At 40.1% G+C, this 24,031-nt stretch overlaps 1 protein-coding gene across 25 annotated transcripts in view; it reads right to left on the bottom strand.

Moving 5' to 3' along the window:
• The window catches only part of LOC138637428 (titin homolog), a 1,151,517-nt gene extending 1,128,243 nt beyond the window's left edge, over positions 1-23,274 (bottom strand). For 22 of the 25 annotated variants that reach the window (XM_069726100.1, XM_069726106.1, XM_069726124.1 and 19 more), the window contains exon 1: positions 22,849-23,274. In XM_069726100.1, the coding sequence (XP_069582201.1) occupies positions 22,849-22,870 (22 nt within the window). In that variant the 5' untranslated portion in view covers positions 22,871-23,274. The remainder of the gene's footprint in view (positions 1-22,848) is intronic. The other 3 variants (XM_069726109.1, XM_069726112.1, XM_069726116.1) reach the window with 1 other exon arrangement.
• Positions 23,275-24,031: the final 757 nt, after the last annotated feature.

Here is a 24,031-nt window from a genome sequence, read left to right as displayed (position 1 = left end):
GCCTCTATGACAGAGATTACTAAAAAAGTGACCCCATTCTAATAACTGCACCCCTCAAATGCCTCAGAACCACAAGAAGAAGTTTATTAACACTTCAGGTGCTTTATTAGATTTGAAGGAATGTGAAAGGAAAAAAATATCATTTTACCTTTTTTCACAAAAATGTTACTTTAGCACTAAACTTTTTATTTTCACAAGAGTAACAGGAGAAAATGAACCATGCAATTTGTTATGCAATTTCTCCAGAGAACGTTGAGACCCAATATATTGAGGACAGCTACTATTTGGGCACACGGTAAGGCTCAGAAAAGAAGGAGCGCCTTTTGATTTTTTCAATGCAAAACATTCTGAAATCATTAGCGGATGTGATGTTGCATTTGCAGAGCCCCTGATGTGCCTAAACAGTGGAAACCACCCACAAATGACCCAATTTTGGAAATTAGACCCCTCAATGAATGTATTTAGATTTGTGGTGAACACCTGGAACCCCCAGGAGCTTCACAGAAGTTTATAACGTGCCGTGAAAATAAAAAAATCATATTTTTCCCACAAAAATATATTTTTAAGCCCCAATTTTTTATTTTCACAAGGGTATCAGGATAAAATGGATCCTAAAATGTGTTGTGCAATTTCTCCCGAGTACGCAGATACCCCAAATGTGAAGTTCATCTTTTGCTGGAATGGTTTGAGGGTGCTTTATTACATTCATAGAGCCCCTGAGGTACGTGAATTGCAGAACCCCCCATAAGTGACTCCATTTTACAATCTACACCTCTTAATGAATTCAAGGTGCAGTGATTATACTGACACCAACTTTGTGTCACAAAACTTTATTCAATTGGGCAGTGAAGAAAAAATAATTACATTTTTACCACCAAAATTTTGTTTTAACCCCAGATTTTACATTTTCACAAGGAAGGTGAAATGGGCAAAAATGGCACCAAAAAATGTCCCGCAATTTCTTCTGAATGTAGAAATACCCCATATGTGGCTGTACAGTACTACTTAGCCACACAGCGAGACTTGGGAGAAATGGAGCCCTATTTCCCTCCTGGAGCACAGATTTTCGTAGAAGCGTTTGCATACTCCATATCCAGAGCTCCTAATTGCTAGAAGAGCAGAATCCCCCTCAAGTGACCCCATTTTGGAAATGATACCCCTTTGGGATTTATCTACAGATGTAGTGATGATTTTGGCTCCATGGATGTTTTCCGGAAACAGGCAGCAGTGGATGTTGCTGAGTGAAAATTGCAACTGCCGGTGTGGTGCCCTTACATTGAAGTCCCCAGTAAGTTGCAGTCACCAGTACGTTATGTGCAGCTCATGCTTTTGAAGGCAAACACCTGTAAATTAGGCAGGCTCTTATCGCTATAGAAATGCCAAACATGTGGTTTAGACACAATGGGGCTCAGAAGGGAGGAGGCATTTGGATTTGGGAGATCAGAATCTGCTGAATTTCCTTTGGGGAGCAAGGAGCCATTTCCTTTTTTCCTGAGCCTTTGCACTACCAGTATGCATCACTATTTTTGAGAGCTATAATTTTTCCACACTTCGGCCGACAGAGTCATGTGAGGGTTTTTTTTTGCCATACAATTTGACATCTACATTGGTACCATTTCCGCTCATATAACGTTTTCTGATCACTTTTGTATTTAAATTTTTGGGAGATAGAATGAACAGAAACCAGAAACCAAGGATTGATGCAATTTTCAGCAATACAATTGTTAGTTACATTCATTTTTTTATTTAATTTTATTCAGCGATATAATGAAAAAGCATTGTTTTTGCTCTCTTTTTTTTCTCTTTTTTTAGGTTAAGCAGTGTTTCAGTTTTATGTGATGGGTTGTTCCGAATGCGGGAAACGTGTACTTTTTTAGAAACTTGATTCCAGCTTACCCAGTAGCTTTATGCTCAGCCACCTGGGACTCAGACTTCGGCCTCGCCCTGCCCTCACATCGATGAAAATAGAAAATTTAAATTTAAACCATGTAAATCTTTCCTCTGCATGCACTATATATTTTTTGAAAAGGAAATCCAGTCCTGTTGAGCCGGACTCCAATTTTTTTCTATTTTCCTTGATGTGTACTTTTTTGTTTATTTTTTTTTTACATAAAAATACAAATTTAAAGGTACAATATATATATAAATAATTATTAATTTTGTAAAAAAAATATTTTTACATTTTTTTTAGACCATGCTCTTAGCATGGTCTAACTAGCTTGCCTAAACCTGGTGACCCGATTGTCATCATGGCGACATCAAGTCACCATGGCATCGATCGGGTGTCTGCGATGATGTCACGGGGGAACCAATCGGAGGGCAGAGGTGGCCCCCTCCTTCTCCCTGCCTTCTAAATGCTATAATCGATATTTTATTCATTTAGAGTGTTAAACTTTCGGGAGTCGTGCAGGCACTGCTAACAGTTAAGAGCTGGTTGTCAGTTATTATATTAGCTGAACATCCGACAGTTTCTGTGCATGCAAAATCACCTCGACGTTCCCACTTCCCAACCATGACATTCTGGGTGTGTCCAAGGTCATGAAGGGGTTAATAAAAGAGGTTTGGGCTGCTTGAATTACTTGATAGCTTCCACTAACCAAGCCTCAGATGACTTTGCCAGGTTCTATTGTGTTTTTACACTGTTAAAATGGTTTCAATAGTGATGAAATAAAGGTGTTGTTTTTGGAGTTTTTTTTTTCTTTTTTTTCATAGTCTAAATGATGTCTGTAAAATGCCGAACAATTAATGTCACTTTATAAGTGAGTATAATAATAAAAATAATAATAATAAACATCTGGACCATCCCTCGTTTGGCAGTGAAATTCTAAATTGTCACTTCATATTAGAGCTGATGCTCATATTCCACAACTGGGTTCAGAAAGTTGGCTGTCAGACATAGCTAGACTGCCTACCGAGATGGTAGATATAATTTATGGTCATGTTTACCTTTTCTATCTCTGCATATATAGCACTAAATAATCGCAACATATACAGATTAGGAAGCACCTTCCTTGTTTCCTCGTTTGGACCCAGAGATGTGAGTGATGAGAGAGAAAACGAGCTGCTGAATCCTAGGGCAGGGGTGTCAAACTGCATTCCTCGAGGGCTGCAAACAGGTCATGTTTTCAGGATTTCCTTGTACTGCACAGGTGATAATTTAATCACAAACTCATTATTTGTGTAGGTGATTAAATTATCACCTGTGCAGTACAAGGAAATCCTGAAAACATGACCTGTTTGCAGCCCTCGAGGAATGCAGTTTGACACCCCTGTCCTAGGGAACCCAGACAGCTCTGCTGTGCAGTGAAGAAACTGATTTTTTTACTGCAGCTGAGGCTAATATACCAGTGCAAGTTAGGCCAGTCTCACACGTCCAGATAATTCCGGTACCGGAAAAATCAGTACAGGAATTATCCGTGTCCGTGTGCCGGTGCGTTTCTGTGGCACATCAGTGTGGCACACGTGTGCTGGCCGTGTGCCCACTGGGTACCAAACGCACCGTGCCAGAGACAGCGCTAAAGTTTAGTGCTGTCCCCTGCATCTGGTGCTGAAGCCCCATTCATATCTTTCCTGCAGCAGCGTTTGCTATAGAGAAGATATGGAGCCGCATATTCATTACTGTAAATGAGCGGCCCCACGTGACCGCTCATACAGTAGAAGGTGCGGCCGGGACAGGATGCTGCGAGGGAGCCGGGTGAGTATTTTAATCACAGCGGGGGGGGGGGGGGGCGCACTGGGGGTGGGAGGGGGATGGGGACCTGGATCTTGATTTTACACACAATTATTCATATCTTCTCTACAGCAAACGCTGCTGCAGGGAAGATCTGAATCGCGGCTTCAGCACCAGTGGGGGGGACAGCGCTTAATGTAGCGCTGTCTCCTGCGCGGCACACGGACTGCACACGGACAACGTCCGTGTGCGGTGCGTGTTTTACACGGACCCATTGACTTTAATGGGTCTGTGTAATCCGTGCGCTCCCACGAACACTGACATGTCTCAGTGTTTGGCACATGGAGACACGGTCCGCAAAAAATCAATGACATCTGCACAGATGCATTGATTTTAATGTGTCTACGTGTGTCAGTGGCTCCGGTACGTGAGGAAACTGTCACCTCACGTACCGGAGCCACTGACGTGTGAAACCGGCCTTACAGACGAAATCCGCAATGAAGCAAATGTATTAATGCGTCCAAATGCCCCCTCGCCTAGTTTTTTTAAGACCTTATGGCAGGCAGAGTGTATAAAATTAATTAAAAAATTAACAAAGTATGATTAAAAAATAAATAAATAAAGCAAAATGGAAAATAAAAGACACTGCCAGTCCGAATCATTGTTTCCGTCTGATATACACTGTAAAGAAAATTTCTACTTGAGGGGGATCACAATATAACACTCTTTTACCGATTTGTTTTGGCTATAAAAATAATGAAAAATAAAAATAGACACATATGTATTTTTTTTTCTTTATATTCCTGGGCACTATGTTGCATTTGCAGGGCCCTAAGGTGCCTAAACAGGGGAACCCAAAAAAGTGACCCCATTTTGGAAACTACACTGCACAATGATTTTATACAGAGGTATAGTGGAGTGTTTTGAACCTACAGGTACTACGCAGAATTCATTGGGTCATCGTATTGAAATTTTTCAGTATTTTTCATGAAAATGTTGCTTTATACCCAAATGTTAAACTTTTGCAAACGGAAACATGAAAAAGTGCATTAAAAAGTTTGTTCTACACTTTCTTCTGAGCGCAGCGAGATAACCACATGTAGTCAAAAAGTACTGTGTGAACACACGGCAGGGCTCAGAAGGAAAGTATTGACATTTGGTATTTCAAATTTGGCTGGAGTAGACTGCACACATCATTTTCAGAGCTCCTGAGGTACCAAAACGGCAGGAACCTACACAGGTGACCCAATTTTGTAAACTAGACTCAAACAATTTTTAAAATCTAGATGTGAAACAAAAATTAAATTTTTAAAATGTTGCTTTAGACCCAAATTTGTAATTTTCACAATTGATAATAGCTAGGAATGAGCGGACACGTGGAAGTTCTGGATTGACTGAACTTTATTCCAAGTTTGGTTCAAGTACTAGAACTGTACGCAAACTCAATCCTGAATCTGAACCGCATAGAAATCAATGGGGGCATAAACTTTGGAGTTGGAAAATCTATCTCTCTCCCTCTCTCTCCCTGTTTGGAGACCAGCACCAGACACTAGGTGTCTAGTACGAACCCCAAACTTTAAAGTTCGGGTTCGCTCACCTCTAATAATAAGAGAAATCAAAAAAGACCTCATAGGTTGGTGCAAAATTTCTCCCCAACGTAATACTACCCCACAAGTGTTCAAAAACTGCTGTTTGGGCACGTGGCAGAACTAAAATGAGAAAGAGCTCTATGTGGTCCATATGTGGTTGTATACTACTGTTTGAGCATATGGCAGGTATTGCATGGGAAGGAGCACTACTTGGCTTTTAGATTGCAGATACCATTTGAATAGATTGTGGGCTCTATTAGCCGAACTCCTGAGTTGCCAGATCAGCAGATACACCCACCAGTGACCCCATGTTGGAAATTTCATTGCTTAACGATTTCATTTGGGGGTGTAGTAAATATTTTGAACCCACAGATGCCTCACATGTTTCTATAACATGGGGATGTGGAAATAAAAGATTATACCGGTAAAAAAAATGTTATTTCCAAGAGTTAGGAGGTGAAACTGTAACCCGCAAATTACTGAGCAATTTCTCTTGAATGCGGAAATTACTCGTATGTCATCCGAAACTGGTTACACACCAGGGCTGAGAAGGAAGGAGCACTATTTTCTTTTGGAGCACAGATTTTGCTAGAATGGTTTGCAGGCAACATTTGTGGAGCCCTAAAGGTGACAGAAAAGCAGAAAAACCCCTAAAGTGACCCCTTTATAGAAATTGCACTTCTCTATGTCTGCAGTGACTATTTTGTAACATGCACTCCAGACCACTCTTGGGCTCAGAACAAATGGGGAATTCAGATTTGAGAACTGAGGTTTTACTGGATTTTATGTGAGTGGGTGGGAGACATGTTCCCCTTTCCAGAGTCTTTGTTCTACCAGTGACGTGGGAAGCCCTTTATTTCCAGTGATAGATGGTTGACCTAAATGGGGGCTGGTTTTGTGTTGGATATGTTAGGGTGTTTATTGGTAGCATTTTAGTGTACATACTGTCACATTTTTGACTGCTTCCAGAATAAGGCTGGGATCACATCCTTATGCTTTTCGCTGAGCACTTACACTGGAGTTTCCATGTAAATTACACAAAAATGCAATTCAAATCCCCAAACAGAACCACTCATTATAATGAGGCAGATGTAGACACTTTGGACTCTGGTGCTTTTTAGGCGTGCACAAAACTCTGGTCATGCAAACTTGTGCACTAAACAGACATCTAAAATAAGTCCAAAGTGACACTATGTGCCTCATAAGTGAGCGGTTCCATAGGAGGTTTTGTGTGAATCGCAAATTTGGGAACTTACACGGAAACCATGATGTAAGTGCTCAGCTTATAGCACAGGATAAATATGAGCCAAGTCTTATTCCAATTTTTGGGAGGCAAAATGAACAAATAGACAGCAGTGCAAGAATAGTTATTTTATAATTTTTGCACGGTTCACTGTGCAGTATAAGTGATTATGTCATGTACAGCTGTCACCTATGGGAAATAAGGCCAGAGCGGGGTACTATTCTCTTATTCCCAATTGCCATTTTAAAATGGCGATGAGGGAATAAGGCCTGTTAAAGACCATTGTTTTAATGCATTTTGGTGGCTGTTAAGAGGTTAACTCTGAAATGCCCCCTACAGTAAGTGCTTTGAAAGGGTTCCCCCTTGCTCCTAAGGTGTGGTTGTACAAAGAAAAGACTACCATAGCCATTACTCAAGAACAGAGGAAGGGGGAAGGCTGTATGTTTACAGTATTCAGCAAGTCCTTTATTTGTAATATACTAGTTATGATCTGCATTTTTGTGCAATATAAGCAAATTTTGTGATATGACACAACCATCCCATATATCGAATGATTAAGTCAGCTCACATCATTATCAGAATGTGGAGCCATTACACTATACATCTGTCAATATTCCATAAATATTAAACTCCATACAACAGACACATTCCTCTTTTCTATGTATTTTGCTTATAATCATTTTGTCAGCAAGGAAGGCTTTTAGGACCGCTTAGAGCTCATTTCAAATTTACATATAACAATGCGTTTATAAAGCATTTCAGTATTTTGAAATGCAACTTTTATTCACTTCTTTGCTCTAAAATTGACTGTGGGATGTTATTGTGATGTTTTCTGTACTTTTATGGCTAAGGTACCCTTATAAACACGCATAATAATAAATGCACAGAGATTGATTTATCAACCCTAATGGAATGTCCTCGGACCCCTATTTGGCCGGTTCACATGTCAGTGGCTCCGGTACATGAGGTGACAGTTTCCTCATGTCCCAGAGACACTGACTCACGTAGACACATTAAAATAAATGTGTCTCTGCACATGTCAGCGTGTTTTCACGGACCGTGTGTCCGTTTGCAAAACACGGAGACATGTCAGTGTTCGTGGGAGCGCACGGATCACACGGACCCATTAAAGTCAATGGATCCGTGTAAACACGTACCGCACACGGATGCTGTCCGTGTGCCGTCCGTGTGCATTTTTCCTGTCATAGGGTTAAAATTGTAAAAATTGTTGCAATACATGGACATGGACACACGTACAGCACACGTACAGCACACAGAGAGCACACGGACCCTAAAAACATACTCACAGACATCACATGGATCCCACACGGATGGCCTACGTAAGCACACGGACACACGGACACGGATAACTCCGGTACCGTTTTCTCCAGTACTGGAATTATCTGGATGTGTGAGACTGGCCTTAACATGAGAAAGGTGGCTGCACATGCTTTTTTTAAATACCATGTGATTTCTGTAGATAGTAAGTGGAGATGAAATTGGGGACTTCAGTCTTGGAATTAAGAGCAATTGTTTCCTTTGATCAGATCTAACAATCAAGCTTGCATGTTACTACGAACATAATGGGAAAATGTCATCAGAAAATTACCTATAGTTTTATTTAGGCTTTTATGTTAAATGCATTGTGAAATTGACAAGATAACTAATTTTACTTTTTAATAAAAATCATAATATGAAAAATATGGCCAAATGTAAAAATATGCATGTCAGAAAAATCTGCATTATAGCACTAAACCATAGGTCATATTCTGACTACATATTCCTTTTTACAATGTATATATATATATATATATATATATATATATATATATATACACTGCTCAAAAAATAAAGGGAACACTTAAACAACAGAATATAACTCCAAGTAAATGAAACTTCTGTGAAATCAAACCATCCACTTAGGAAGCAACACTGACAATCAATTTCACATGCTGTTGTGCAAATGGAATAGACAAAAGATGGAAATTATTGGAAATTATCAAGACACCCTCAATAAAGGAGTGGTTCTGCAGGTGGGGACCACAGACCACATCTCAGTACCAATGCTTCCTGGCTGATGTTTTGGTCACTTTTGAAAGTTGGTTGTGCTTTCACACTCGTGGTAACATGAGATGGACTCTACAACCCACACAAGTGACTCAGGTAGTGCAGCTCATCCAGGATGGCACATCAATGCAAGCTGTGGCAAGAAGGTTTGCTGTGTCTGTCAGCGTAGTGTCCAGAGGCTGGAGGCACTACCAGGAGACATGTCAGTACACCAGGAGACATGGAGGGGGCCATAGGAGGGCAACAACCCAGCAGCAGGACTGCTACCTCCACATTTGTGCAAGGAGAAATAGGAGGAGCACTGCCAGTGCCCTGCAAAATGACCTCCAGCAGGCCACAAATGTGCATGTGTCTGTAGAAACAATTAGAAACTGACTCCATGAGGATGGTCTGAGTGCCTGATGTCCACAGATGGGGGTTGTGCTCACAGCCCAACACTGTGCAGGATGCTAGGCATTTGCCACAGAACACCAGGATTGACAAATTCACACTGAGCAGTTGTGACAGACGTGACAGAGTCTGGAGATGCTGTGGAGCACAATCTGCTGCCTGCAACATCCTTCAGCATGACCGGTTTGGCAGTGGGTCAGTAATGGTGTGAGGTGGCATTTCTTTGGAGGGCCGCACAGCCCTCCATGTGCTCACCAGAGGTAGACTTACTGCCATTAGTTACCAAGATGACATCCTCAGACCGCTTGTGAGACTATATGCTGGGGCGGTTGGCCCTGGGTTCCTCCTAATGCAGAACATTGCCAGACCTCATGTGGCTGGAGTGTGTTAGCAGTTCCTGCAAGATGAAGGGTTTGAAGCTATGAACCGGCCCGCCCATTCCCCAGACCTGAATCCGATTGAGCACATCTAGGACATCATGTCTCGCTCCATCCTCCAATGTCACGTTGCACCACAAACTGTCAAGGAGTTGGCTATTGCTTTAGTCCAGGTCTGGGAGGAGATCCCTCTGGAGACCATCCGCCACCTCATCAGGAGCATGCCCAGGCATTGTACAGTAGGGAGGTCATACAGGCACATGGAGGTCACACACAATACTAAGCATATTTTCCTTGTCATGAGGCATTTACACTGAAGTTGGATCAGCCTGTAACTTGATTTTACACTTTGATTTTTTGTATCATTCCAAATCCAGACCTCCATGGGATATTCATTTTGATTTACATTGATAATTGTTATGTTTTATTGTTCTGGACACATTCCACTATGCAATGAATAAACATTTGCAACTGGAATATTTCATTCAGAGATATCTAGGATGTGGAATTTTAGTGCTCCCTTTATTTTTTTGAGCAATGTATATATATATATATACAGTGGGGCAAAAAAGTATTTAGTCAGTCAGCAATAGTGCAAGTTCCACCACTTAAAAAGATGAGAGGCGTCTGTAATTTACATCATAGTTAGACCTCAACTATGGGAGACAAACTGAGAAAAAAAAATCCAGAAAATCACATTGTCTGTTTTTTTAACATTTTATTTGCATATTATGGTGGAAAATAAGTATTTGGTCAGAAACAAAATTTCATCTCAATACTTTGTAATATATCCTTTGTTGGCAATGACAGAGGTCAAACGTTTTCTGTAAGTCTTCACAAGGTTGCCACACACTGTTGTTGGTATGTTGGCCCATTCCTCCATGCAGATCTTCTCTAGAGCAGTGATGTTTTTGGCTTTTCGCTTGGCAACACGGACTTTCAACTAACTCCAAAGGTTTTCTATAGGGTTGAGATCTGGAGACTGGCTAGGCCACTCCAGGACCTTGAAATGCTTCTTACGAAGCCACTCCTTCGTTGCCCTGGCGGTGTGCTTTGGATCATTGTCATGTTGAAAGACCCAGCCACGTTTCATCTTCAATGCCCTTGCTGATGGAAGGAGGTTTGCACTCAAAATCTCACGATACATGGCCCCATTCATTCTTTCATGTACCCGGATCAGTTGTCCTGGCCCCTTTGCAGAGAAACAGCCCCAAAGCATGATGTTTCCACCACCATGCTTTGCAGTAGGTATGGTGTTTGATGGATGCAACTCAGTATTCTTTTTCCTCCAAACACGACAAGTTGTGTTTCTACCAAACAGTTCCAGTTTGGTTTCATCAGACCATAGGACATTCTCCCAAAACTCCTCTGGATCATCCAAATGCTCTCTAGCAAACTTCAGACGGGCCTGGACATGTACTGGCTTAAGCAGTGGGACACGTCTGGCACTGCAGGATCTGAGTCCATGGTGGCGTAGTGTGTTACTTATGGTAGGCCTTGTTACATTGGTCCCAGCTCTCTGCAGTTCATTCACTAGGTCCCCCCGCGTGGTTCTGGGATTTTTGCTCACCGTTCTTGTGATCATTCTGACCCCACGGGGTGGGATTTTGCGTGGAGCCCCAGATCGAGGGAGATTATCATTGGTCTTGTATGTCTTCCATTTTCTAATTATTGCTCCCACTGTTGATTTCTTCACTCCAAGCTGGTTGGCTATTGCAGATTCAGTCTTCCCAGCCTGGTGCAGGGCTACAATTTTGTTTCTGGTGTCCTTTGACAGCTCTTTGGTCTTCACCATAGTGGAGTTTGGAGTCAGACTGTTTGAGGGTGTGCACAGGTGTCTTTTTATACTGATAACAAGTTTAAACAGGTGCCATTACTACAGGTAATGAGTGGAGGAAAGAGGAGACTCTTAAAGAAGAAGTTACAGGTCTGTGAGAGCCAGAAATCTGGATTGTTTGTTTCTGACCAAATACTTATTTTCCACCATAATATGCAAAAAAAATGATAAAAAAACAGACAATGTGATTTTCTGGATTTTTTTTTCTCAGTTTGTCTCCCATAGTTGAGGTCTACCTATGATGTAAATTACAGACGCCTCTCATCTTTTTAAGTGGTGGAACTTGCACTATTGCTGACTGACTAAATACTTTTTTGCCCCACTGTATATATATATACACATATATATATTATATATATATATTATTAAAGTGTATTGTACTTATTTACATTCTCATGAAAAAGGTGACAAATGATAATAGATAGATAAGAGCGAATGTGTTCGGAAAACGATCGCCGTATCCGAATTTGCCATATTTTTGCCATATTGGTACCCTATTTGCACCGAATTTATGTTTGACAATAATTTCCAAACATATTTGTCTGTATTCCCATTCACTCCAATGGCATTTGGCTATGTTCGGTGAATATTGCAAATATGGCGTTCGTAATCCGAACCAAATATTTAAAAATTCCCTCACTAATAATAATAGGGTGAACTTGGCATTTTTTAAAGAGGTTGTCCACTATTTGGGAATCCCCTTATCATTCCTCGTGTTTGGCCCTGTTAATATTAAAACACCCATACTCACCTCTGGTGTCAGCACTCGCGTTCTTGGTGTTCATATCAGGTGGTTACATCACCCAAGCCACGCACCCAATGAACGCCGGCGTCACTATTCCCACCTTTGGACATATTGAACATCAACAGGAAGCCAGGGCTGCAGTTGCTCTGTGAATTCCACTTGATGTTCAATTTGTCGAAAGGCATGGTCAGTGACACCAGTGCTGGTTGGGCACAGAGCTCACGTGACATAACAACCTCACCTTGAACCCCGGGAATGTGCGTGCCGACACCCCTTGAATGGGAGGTTAGTATAAGCGTTTTTATTTTAATGGGGCCAAACATGATGATTGAGAAGGGGTAGTCTATTCAATGCTTCTTGACATATGTATTTGTGTCATATTGTGCCCCATGATTGCTATTTGTGGCATGCTGATCGCATGGTACAGCTTCTGTACCTGAGCAATTAGCTGATATACACCACCAAACAGTTGCTATAAATGCTATGATTCGTGTTCCGACTGATTGCAGCAGTTCAACACCTCATTTGCCACTGTCAATAGTGACAGCAGCACAAAGAGTTTGACAGAGGGAGATCAAATAAACATAACCGTAAAAAAGACATATATTTTGTATTTTCAAGTCCATAACAACCCGTACTGTAAAACTATAAAATTATTTATCTTGAATGTTGAATGCTGCAAAAATAATGCCAGATTTGCTATTTCTCAATTCACTTTTTTTTTTAAATTGATCAAAAGTTGCATGTGCTTCTTAACAGTAATAATTAAAGTACAGCCTGACATAAAATGAAATAAAATATGATAAAAAAAACGTGTTCCAAAAAAAGGTAGCAGTAAAAACTACACCTGAAATATAAAACTTAACCTGACATAAAAAATGGCAACTGCAAAATAAATGTTTTTTTTTTTTTATGTAAAAGTTGTAAAACCTAAAAGCAACACATCAGTTTAGTATTGGCCTTATTGCATTAATTTGGAGAAAGGCAATAACAAGTGATTAAACTAAAATATAAACAGTGTTCAAAAGACATCTTTCTCTTGTTAATTGAACCCCCAAAAACGTGTAATAAAAATGAATTTAAAAAATTGTAGTCGTATTTTACAATAATTGTTTTTTTATTTTGCTTGGTTTGTTAAGTGGCTATTGAACATGCTTAATCTGTTTTCAGGCAGCCACATCCAAAGTCATTTTAGTGATGCTTGTTGATTGCATTTCTAAGAAAGGAATTGAAAAACTAAGAAATTAAGAAAGCAGGTTGAAAGAATTAAGAAAAACGACAACAAAAAAGGGAAAAAAGTAATGGTTGAAAGATAAATAGATGTGACATAAATACAGTAGAGTTGCACTGTGGGGTCCACTAGCAAGAGTATGCTGAAGATTGAGGGGGGGGGGCTTTATTACTTTTTGGGGCCCATCTGAGGAATTATTAGCTGTTAAAGTTACAGTGGGCATTATTTCTTTTATTTTTTTGGGAGGGGGCATTATTACTTGTTAAAGTGGCACACAGAGCGTAAGGAGAAATCAGGAGGCATCATCATTTGTTGAAAGGGCATTTTTAGCCTTAGCCTTAAAGACACATGCTAATGGGATACTAAGGGGTACTTGGAGCATTACTTCTTGTAAATGGGTTACTTAAGGTGCATTATTATTTTATAAGGGGGCATTCACAGTCTAATTACTGTGTAGGGGAAAAAGTGAGGGATGATTACTACGTAGGGTACACACATTGGGAAGTAATATTTTTTCGGGGTCATTATTACTTTGCTAGTGGATGCAGTGGTGGGCAATATTACAGTCTGGAGATCTAATAAAGCACTATTAATGTATTGGGGGCACAAAGAGATCATTATTACAGTTTGGGAACAAAAGATATACTTTTAATGTGTTGTACACTAGTACTGTTTTGTGAAACTATTTTATTTAGGATGGATGACGCTGAAATTGCGAAAATTGAAAAGTATCTGTGGAGCAAACTCAGCAGATGACTTGTAGTTGGAAAACCATGGTTTTCCTGGGTGGATGGAAAGGACAAGAGAATGTTTTTTTCCGTGAGTCAATATGTACAACTTTACTGCTATCATCTACAGTTAGGGCCAGAAATATTTGGACAGTGACACAATTTTCGCGAGTTGGGCTCTGCATGCCACCACATTGGATTTGAAATGAAACCTCTACAACAGAATTCAAGTGCAGATTGTAACGTTTAATTTGAAGGGTTGAACAAAAATATCTGATAGAAAATGTAGGAATTGTACACATTTCTTTACAAACACTCCACATTTTAGGAGGTCAAAAGTAATTGGACAAATAAACATAACCCAAACAAAATATTTTTATTTTCAATATTTTGTTGCAAATCCTTTGGAGGCAATCACTGCCTTAAGTCTGGAACCCATGGACATCACCAAACGCTGGGTTTCCTTCTTCTTAATGCTTTGCCAGGCCTTTACAGCCGCAGCCTTCAGGTCTTGCTTGTTTGTGGGTCTTTCCGTCTTAAGTCTGGATTTGAGCAAGTGAAATGCATGCTAAATTGGGTTTAGATCTGGAGATTGACTTGGCCATTGCAGAATGTTCCACTTTTTGGCACTCATGAACTCCTGGGTAGCTTTGGATGTATGCTTGGGGTCATTGTCCATCTGTACTATGAAGCGCCGTCCAATCAACTTTGCAGCATTTGGCTGAATCTGGGCTGAAAGTATATCCCGGTACACTTCAGAATTCATCCGGCTACTCTTGTCTGCTCTTATGTCATCAATAAACACAAGTGACCCAGTGCCATTGAAAGCCATGCATGCCCATGCCATCACGTTGCCTCCACCATGTTTTACAGAGGATGTGGTGTGCCTTGGATCATGTGCCGTTCCCTTTCTTCTCCAAACTTTTTTCTTCCCATCATTCTGGTACAGGTTGATCTTTGTCTCATCTGTCCATAGAATACTTTTCCAGAACTGAGCTGGCTTCTTGAGGTGTTTTTCTGCAAATTTAACTCTGGCCTGTCTATTTTTGGTATTGATGAATGGTTTGCATCTAAATGTGAACCCTTTGTATTTACTGTCATGGAGTCTTCTCTTTACTGTTGACTTAGAGACAGATACACCTACTTCACTGAGAGTGTTCTGGACTTCAGTTGATGTTGTGAACGGGTTCTTCTTCACCAAATTAAGTATGCGGCGATCATCCACCACTGTTGTCATCGGTGGACGCCCAGGCCTTTTTGAGTTCCCAAGCTCACCAGTCAATTCCTTTTTTCTCAGAATGTACCCAACTGTTGATTTTGCTACTCCAAGCATGTCTGCTATCTCTCTGATGGATTTTTTCTTTTTTTTCAGCCTCAGGATGTTCTGCTTCACCTCAATTGAGAGTTCCTTTGACCGCATGTTGTCTGCTCACAGCAACAGCTTCCAAATGCAAAACCACACACCTGGAATCCACCCCTGACCTTTTAACTACTTCATTGATTACAGGTTAACGAGGGAGACGCCTTCAGAGTTAATTGCAGCCCTTAGAGTCCATTGTCCAATTACTTTTGGTCCCTTGAAAAAGAGGACGCTATGCATTACAGAGCTATGATTCCTAAACCCTTTCTCCGATTTGGATGTGGAAACTATCATATTGCAGCTGGGAGTGTGCACTTTCAGCCCATATTATATATATAATTGTATTTCTGAACATGTTTTTGTAAACAGCTAAAATAACAAAACTTGTGTCACTGTCCAAATATTTCTGGCCCTAACTGTATATTGTCTTGAGAACTATTAAAAACCTCTATATGATCACATTAAAATTGGTCTTCGTGTTTGGGTAAGGGATTTTTTTCAGCAAAAATCATCTTTATATTCAGTTGCAGGGGCCACTAGATATAGGAGAATATTTTTGCAGGATTCTGGCACATCAACAAGGTTAGTAATCTTAGACTGCTTGATGGGAGACCTGATATTCTCCTTGCCTCCTGGCATTCCTGGTTCTAACTTTGATTAGTCAGGCTGGCCAATAAGAAGAAGAGTCGGAAATCCCAAGATGTATGAAATTTTTTAGGTCTCCCGTCCAGCAGTCAAAAATGACTGAACTGTCTGATGGACTAAGAGAGTTATCCAAATTGATAGGGACCCATAGATTTTTGAGACCACCTTGACGTTGGTTGATGGGCAAGCATGACTTGGCAAATTATGTGAAAAGAGTCTCATTTTTTTCTAGTATTCGGAAGCCATATTGCTATTCATCTTTCACATATTTCACATTGACATGCTTTAGTACGATAGAGGGCAACTTTTTTAGTACATTGTATATGGAAGTAGCTGCTCCTAGTTTACACCTATTCACGCTAGCTTGGATGCGCAAGTCAGTCTTTTGCTATCAATAATAAGAAGAGTCGGGAATCCCAAAAGGTATGGAAATTTTCAAGTCTCCTGTCCAGCAGTCAAAAATTGCTGACTTGCCCATAGACTGGAGACTTGTGAATCAATTATCCCACCCAAGATCAATTCATCATTGCCTATGCACCAGTTTTTTTGTCTAGCTTTGTGCGTTTTGTGCCTGTTTGTTTGCAAACACTTCATTATTCTATTTAAGTATTTTTTATGTCTATTTCATATGCGCTCACCATTTATTATTATTATTATTATTATTATACATTTTTATAGCGCCATTTATTCAATGGCGCTTTACATGTGAAAAGGGGGCAAATATAGACAAATACAATTAAACATGGGTAAAAAACAAGGCATACAAGTACATAAGGAGGGAGGACCCTGCCCGCGAAGACTCACAATCTGCAGGGGATGAGCGAGGTTACACTAGGAGAGGGTAGTGCTGGTTGTGTGGCAGTTCAGTAGGTTGAGGATCACTGCAGGCTGTAGGCTTGTTGGAAGATGTGAGTCGTCAGGTTCTTTTTGAAGGTTTCTATGGTAGGCGAGAGTCTGATGCGTTGTGGTAGAGAGTTCCAGAGTATGGGGGAAGCACGGGAGAAGTCTTGAATGCGGTTGTGGGAAGAAGAGATGAGAGGGAAGCAGAGGAGGAGATCTTGAGAGGATTGAAGGTTGCATGTAGGTAAGTACTGGGAGACCATGTCACAGAGGTATGGAGGAGACAGGTTGTGGATGGCTTTGTATGTCATTGTAAGGGTTTTGAACTGGAGTCTCTGGGAGATAGGGAACTAGTGAAGGGCTTGGCATAGTGGAGAGGCTGGGGAATAGCAGGGAGACAGGTAGATTATTTGAGCAGCAGAGTGTAGGATGGATTGGCGTGGTGCCAGAGTGCTAGAGGGGAGGCCAGAGAGTACGGGGTTGCAGTAGTCAAGGCGGGAGATGATAAGGTCATGCACCTGTTTGTTTTTCCAGTTTGTGGGCAGAGTTTAGTGATTCCAGATGTCTTCACCTGATTAATCAAGTGTAACTTTTTTTAAAAATGATAAAATTTGGCACAATTTCACTCCAGTCCCCCTAGTGTATTTTCAAACATGCAAGCAATTTGTCGTATTTTTTGCGACTTTTGATGTCAAATTGCAACTTTTGGCAACAACTAATACCACAAGACAAAAAAGGAAAGCGACTTAAAAAACCTAAATAATAAATCAGGACAGAGACTATAAACAGGAGATTATTGCTGCAACTGTGATATTTGTTTCATTACTGTATGTCTGTCCTTCTGTTTTAGATGGAAATCTTATAAATGATTAGTAAACTAATGCCGCATCTTTTGGACACACCGATGCTCATTTCATCTGTTATTTAGAAATCATACAAAGAGCATTGTTAAAAATGGTTTAGAGAATTTGCATTCACAGACAGGGAACATTTATCCCCATTACAAAATGGGACGCCCGACCTCTGCTCCATTCATTTATTATGGGGCCACCAGGCAAAGCAGAGGGCAGCGCTCAGCAGCCACATATGGAAATGAATAGCGCTAATGTTAAGCACGAGCACCGACACTCCATTATAATGTGTGGGTCTCAGGAGTCGCACTTCCTCCCATCAATAAGTTATTCTGTGGATTTATGATAATTTATTTTAACCAATTACTTGAAATTTTGTATCATCCAAAATTTACTATACACAACAATAAACACGTCCGCGACCAATCAGCGACGCAGGATTTCCGGGACAGACAGACGGAAGTGATCCTTAGACAATTATATAGTAGATATATATCTAATATATAAAGCTGAATGTTTGTATCTGTGTATGTGTGTATGTCCGGGATTGGCATCTGCACCGTCGCAGCTACAGCCACAAAATTTTGCACAGTCACACGTCTGGACCCCGAGAGCGTCATAGGCTATGTTGTGACGCAAAATTTTAACCCCGCGCGTTCCAGTTCACCAAACAATTTTGCCCCTATCTACATAATGGGGAAAAAGTGAAAGGAAAAGAATTGGAGGTGAATTGACAGCTGCCAGATGTGAACAAGGGGGACTTAAAGAGTGAGAGCGATGGCGCCAAAGAGTATATACTGTACAGTTGCTAAGGTGGGGCCCCGACATGGGATACTCACTAACACACGGGGATATGAACACACACACAAAATGCGCCACAAACTACCACGTGCTTGAACACATATACCACCATCAGCACACATTTCACCACACATACACCAACCTCGCCACATAAAAGTCGAAACACAAAAGTCGCCGCTCAAAACTCGCCATGCGCAAAACTCGCCACATGCAAAACTAGGCTCACGCAAAACTCGCCACACGTGCAAAACTCACCTCATGAAAAACTCGCCACACACAAAACTTGCACACATGGAAAAATTGCCACATGCACAAAAGTTGCAACACATGCAAAAGTTGCCTCACACAAAACTTGCACGTACTCAAAATGCACCACACATAAAACTGCCACGCGCAAAACTCGCCATGCGCAAAACTTGCTGCACACAATATGCTACAGTAACCTGTCGCATGCAACTCGACACACAAAAACTTGCTACACGCATGTCGCCACACAAAACTCATCTCACAAAAGTCGCTACATGCATGTCGCCACATGCAACTCAACACACACAACTTGACACATGAAACTCGCCCTAAAACACACACAAGTCTGGTATTATCCTTCAAAAATAAAAATCTGATTAATAAGCAAACTACAAGAGCAACAAATGTACCATATAGGAAATACGGCAACTGTCAGTCACATGACCTGTCTATTATGTGTATGTGTGAGCTAATATATACTGCAAGGGGGGGCTTCCTGTTGGCTGGGGATTTATCAGGCTGCCAATTTAGCTTACAAATACTGAGGTAAAAATACTGACCAAATAACATGTGAACGCGGTCTAATACAGGAGGAGATGACATACAGATATATACTATATACAGGGGAGATGACACACAGATATATACTATATACAGGAGGAGATGACACACAGGTATATACTATATACAGGAGGAGATGACACACAGGTATATACTATATAAAGGAGGAGATGACATACAGGTATATACTATATACAGGAGGAGATGACACACTGGTATATACTATATTCAGGGGAAATGACATACAGGTACATACTATATACAGAGGAGATGACACACAGGTATATACTATATACAGGGGAGATGACACATAGGTATATACTATATGCAGGAAGAGATGACACACAGGTATATACTATATACAGGAGGAGATGACACATTTGTATATACTATATACAGGGGAGATGACATACAGGTACATACTATTTACAGGGGAGATGACACACAGGTATATACTATATACAGGGGAGATGACATACAGGTACATACTATATACAGGGGAGATGACACACAGATATATACTATATACAGGGGAGATGACACACACATATATACTATATACAGGGGAGATGACACACAGGTATATACTATATACAGGAGGAGATGACTTACAGGTATATACTATATACATGAGATGACATACAGGTATATACTATATATAAGAGGAGATGACATACAGGTATATACTATATACAGGAGGAGATGAAATATAGGTATATACTATATATAAGAGGAGATGACTTACAGGTATATACTTTATATAGAGGAGGAGATTACATACAGGTATATACTATATACAGGAGGAGATGACACACAGGTATATACTATATACAGGAGGAGATGACTTACAGGTATATACTATATACAGGAGATGTACACAAAACAGGAGGAAAACAGGGAGTGTTTAAAAATGGTACACAACTTTATTACAAAGATACATTAAACCACATACATTTAAAAAAAAACACAAATACAGTAAGAACCGGTTGTGAGCAGGTTTATTTGGCATGATGTCATAAAGGATGTAGATATCCCGCGTCTGATCTATATATATAATTGTCTAAGGGTTTTTCCGTCTGTCTGTCTGTCTGTCTGTCTTTCTGTCTGTCTGTCTGTCCTGGAAATCCCGCCTCTCTGATCTGGTCGAGGCCGCCAGGCGACGAGCACAGCGACGATGATGTCATAAAGGACGTAGGTTGCCTCGACCAATCAGCGACGGGCACAGTCTGCCGCGAATTCTGGAATCATCATTGTCCATATACTACGGGGACATGCATATTCTAGAATACCCGATGCGTTAGAATTGGGCCACAATCTAGTATATTATATACAGGAGCAGATGACACACAGGTATATACTATATACAGGAGGAGATGACTTACAGGTATATACTATATACAGGAGGAGATGACACATGTATATACTATATACAGGAGGAGATGACAAAGTTATATAATATATAAAAGAGGAGATGGAACATAGGTATATAGAGGAGGAGATGACATACAGCAGGTATATACTATATGCAGGGGAGATGACATACAGGTTTATACTATATACAGGAGATGACATACAGGTATATGCTATATATAGGAGGAGATGACATACAGGTATATAGTATATACAGAAGAGATGACATACAGGTATATACTATATACAGGAGGAGATGACATACAGCAGGTATATACTATTTAGAGGGGAGATGACATACAGGTATATACTATATACAGGAGAAGACATACAGGTGTATACTATATATATAAGGGAGATGACAAACATGTATATACTGAGGGGAAAATGAGAGGTGTGAGGTGAAAATGAGGGGTGTGAGGTGAAAATGAAAAAGTGTGAGTGCAAAATGAGAGGAGTGAGGGAAAATAGTGGAGTGATTGGAAAATGACAGATGTGAGGTTGAAATTACAAGTGTTAGGGGGGAATGAGAGGAGTGAGTGGGAAATAAGAAGAGGGAGAGGGAAAATGAGAGGTGTAAGGGAGAAAATGAGAGATGTGATTGGGAAAATGAGAGACGTGATGGGAAAATAAGAGAAGTGACGTGCTATAACTAACCACAGATATTTACTATGCCCAGGCAACGCTGGGCTCTTCAGCTAGTATGTATATATATATAACCATTATAACTCATTGATCACTAGCGTGCAAATGTACTATATCAAAACCTCTTTGAGCAACCAGCTCTACTTGATATAAGGTGCATGTGGTAGGGCAGGACAATGGCTCTTTAGCTGGCACCTCCCTTTAGCAACAGCAGTTAGAGATAAATACAGTAGCTGTTGTTTAACCACTCAGATGTGGCTATCAATCAATGGCAGCTGCATATAAGTGTATAAATACTGGGGACAGGAGGGTAGCTGCCAATTCTCTCCAATCTTGACCCCTTGCAACTCAATGACAGTATGTTGTTGTGTTACTATGACAGCCAGGAGCCTGGTCAAGGCCACTATTGCTGCCATCTTTATTCTCATATAAAGCATAGCCAATGGCTTGGCTCCATTTCATATAGGTAAACTGGCAGTATACTGGAATACTAAGGTATTGCAGTATATTGTATGTGCATAATAAAAGATTTCAGATTCAAGCTCACTTTAGGACCTATAAAAATGGAACAAAAACAGCTACAAAAGTTTTGAAAGTTATCACCTTCTTTTTTCCATTCTGAAAATAAAACAATACAAATAAAAAAATAAAAATCAAACAACCAAATTGCTTTTTTTTGGCAACTTGCCTGCAGAAATAGATTGAATAAAAAGTAATAAAAAATGTACATGACCCCAAACTTGTACCAATAAAAATTATAACTTGCTGTGGGAAAAAAAAAAAAAAAAACACAAACTACACAGTTTTCAGCTTCATAAAATAAGAGAATTTTTTAAATACAATAAAATATTAAATGTAAAAGAATCTAAATTATTAGAATCCTTATGATCTTGAAGATCGTATTGCAAGGTTATTTTTGCTTCAGAATAAACGTCTTAAAAAAAAAACAAGAGCGGAAATGTGTCTTTTTCACCATATTACCATATTTTTCCCCTGCTTTTCAGTATATTATCTGTGAATGTGACTGGTGTCATTAAAAAAACCTTGTCCTGCAAAAAAACAAGACCTCATATGGCTATGTCGACATGAAAAATATGTTAGGTCACTTGGAAAAAGGGGAGGAAAAAAAGAAAGCATATAAAAAAAAAGAAATGAAAAAAAAAATGGAATAATAAAAAGGAATGACCCTGTCACAGATATACATATTCATTCTAACTGCTTAAAAGTACAAGGAGCTGACGTATGCATTAGATGTTGTTCTTATGTCACATCAGAAGATGGTCAGAGATTATCTGTAGAAGGCTTCACATTTCCAGTTATTTATAGAGTGACAAGAAATTTTATTTTTCAGCACTCAATAAATGTAAAATAAAAAAAACCTGAACATAAATCTTATTAGTAATAACTAATAAATATCTAAAACTAGATATATTAATTGACAGATATCACAACAAACAAAAACAGTGTTCCCTCATTAGAGCAACAGAGCAAAACGAGAATTCGAGGTATTGTCTCGAATGACACAGTTAATTATCGGCATACTTAACGTGACATTAACTTCATCATTGATAATCAATACTAACTCATTGCATCTTAAAAATACTTGAATTACCTTCAGCTGTGCTTTCCGTCATAGCGTTGATTGGACGTTAAGGAATCAATGGCAGTAACAGGTCATAAGTCTTCAGGTGTGGAGACGCACAATTTAGAGTTTTTAGGATTCTGTGTTTGGTAACTCAGTTCCTTCCTCTTTTATGCTGCCTGGAGCTAGATTAATGTCAGCGTCCCCTCCTGAAGGCTAAAGGTAGAAAGTCGTAGGATCAAACTTAGTGTTTCCAGGTCACTACTTGAAAAGTTTTACAGTTCTTCTGAGGATCCCTAATAATATTAGGTATTCGACTCTAAGAAGAACTGAAAATCTGAGACAGCAAAAAAAAGCAAAGGAACTGATTAGAGCCAGTCAAGGCCCTGCAGCTTGTCTCATAATAACTGCACTTTGCAGGGGACAGGTCTCGGAGTGTCTTGTAACATTATCCATTGATGTTCAGGTTTATTCTTAGCACACTTGCTTTTACATTCTTCCTGGCCTTATTTGGTTGAGGGTGGGTCCCATCTGTGTTGTCTGTCAAGCGCTCATGTCATTCACTCCTTCACTGCTGGACGTGCCAATGTAGACCCTCACTTGTGGCAGACCTAAAAAGTAACAGATAACCTGCAAATTACTCTGACAGTGACCCACATAAACTTTATGTTACCGGAGTGCTGTTTCTGGTCTATTGTTTCCATAATGTAACATTCAATGCAAAATCTAGAACAGAAATATGGAGCAACACAGACATAAAAGCACCAAATTTATCATCACTTGTCTATGTGCAGTACAACTCACAACAGGTCTACCCATAGTCCCATGAAAGTATACAATCTTTACACTATGTCCCAAACAAGAAAGTCAGGTTTACTATGATAAGATATATCATATTGGTACCCACATACACTGTTTAAGTTAGATTTAGCTAAACTTCATATCCTTAGATGTTCCAAAACTTGATAATTGTGGCAGATTAAAGATATAGTATAGACCTAAGTAAAAAGTTATCTATATATATATAATTGTCTAAGGGGTACTTCCGTCTGTCCTCAACTTCCGTAATGGAAATCCCGCGTCGCTGATTGGTCTCGGCAGCTGCCTGTCATGGCTGCCACGACCAATCAGCGACGGGCACAGTCCGATTAGTCCCTCTCCTACTCCCCTGCACTCACTGCCCGGCGCCCACTCCATAATCCCCTCCAGTCAC

This window comes from Ranitomeya imitator, chromosome 5, assembly GCF_032444005.1.
Source record: "Ranitomeya imitator isolate aRanImi1 chromosome 5, aRanImi1.pri, whole genome shotgun sequence".
In the NCBI taxonomy this organism is placed as follows: domain Eukaryota; kingdom Metazoa; phylum Chordata; class Amphibia; order Anura; family Dendrobatidae; genus Ranitomeya; species Ranitomeya imitator.
Note: the sequence above shows the minus strand (reverse complement) of the source record. Positions and strands in the feature narration are given on the sequence as shown.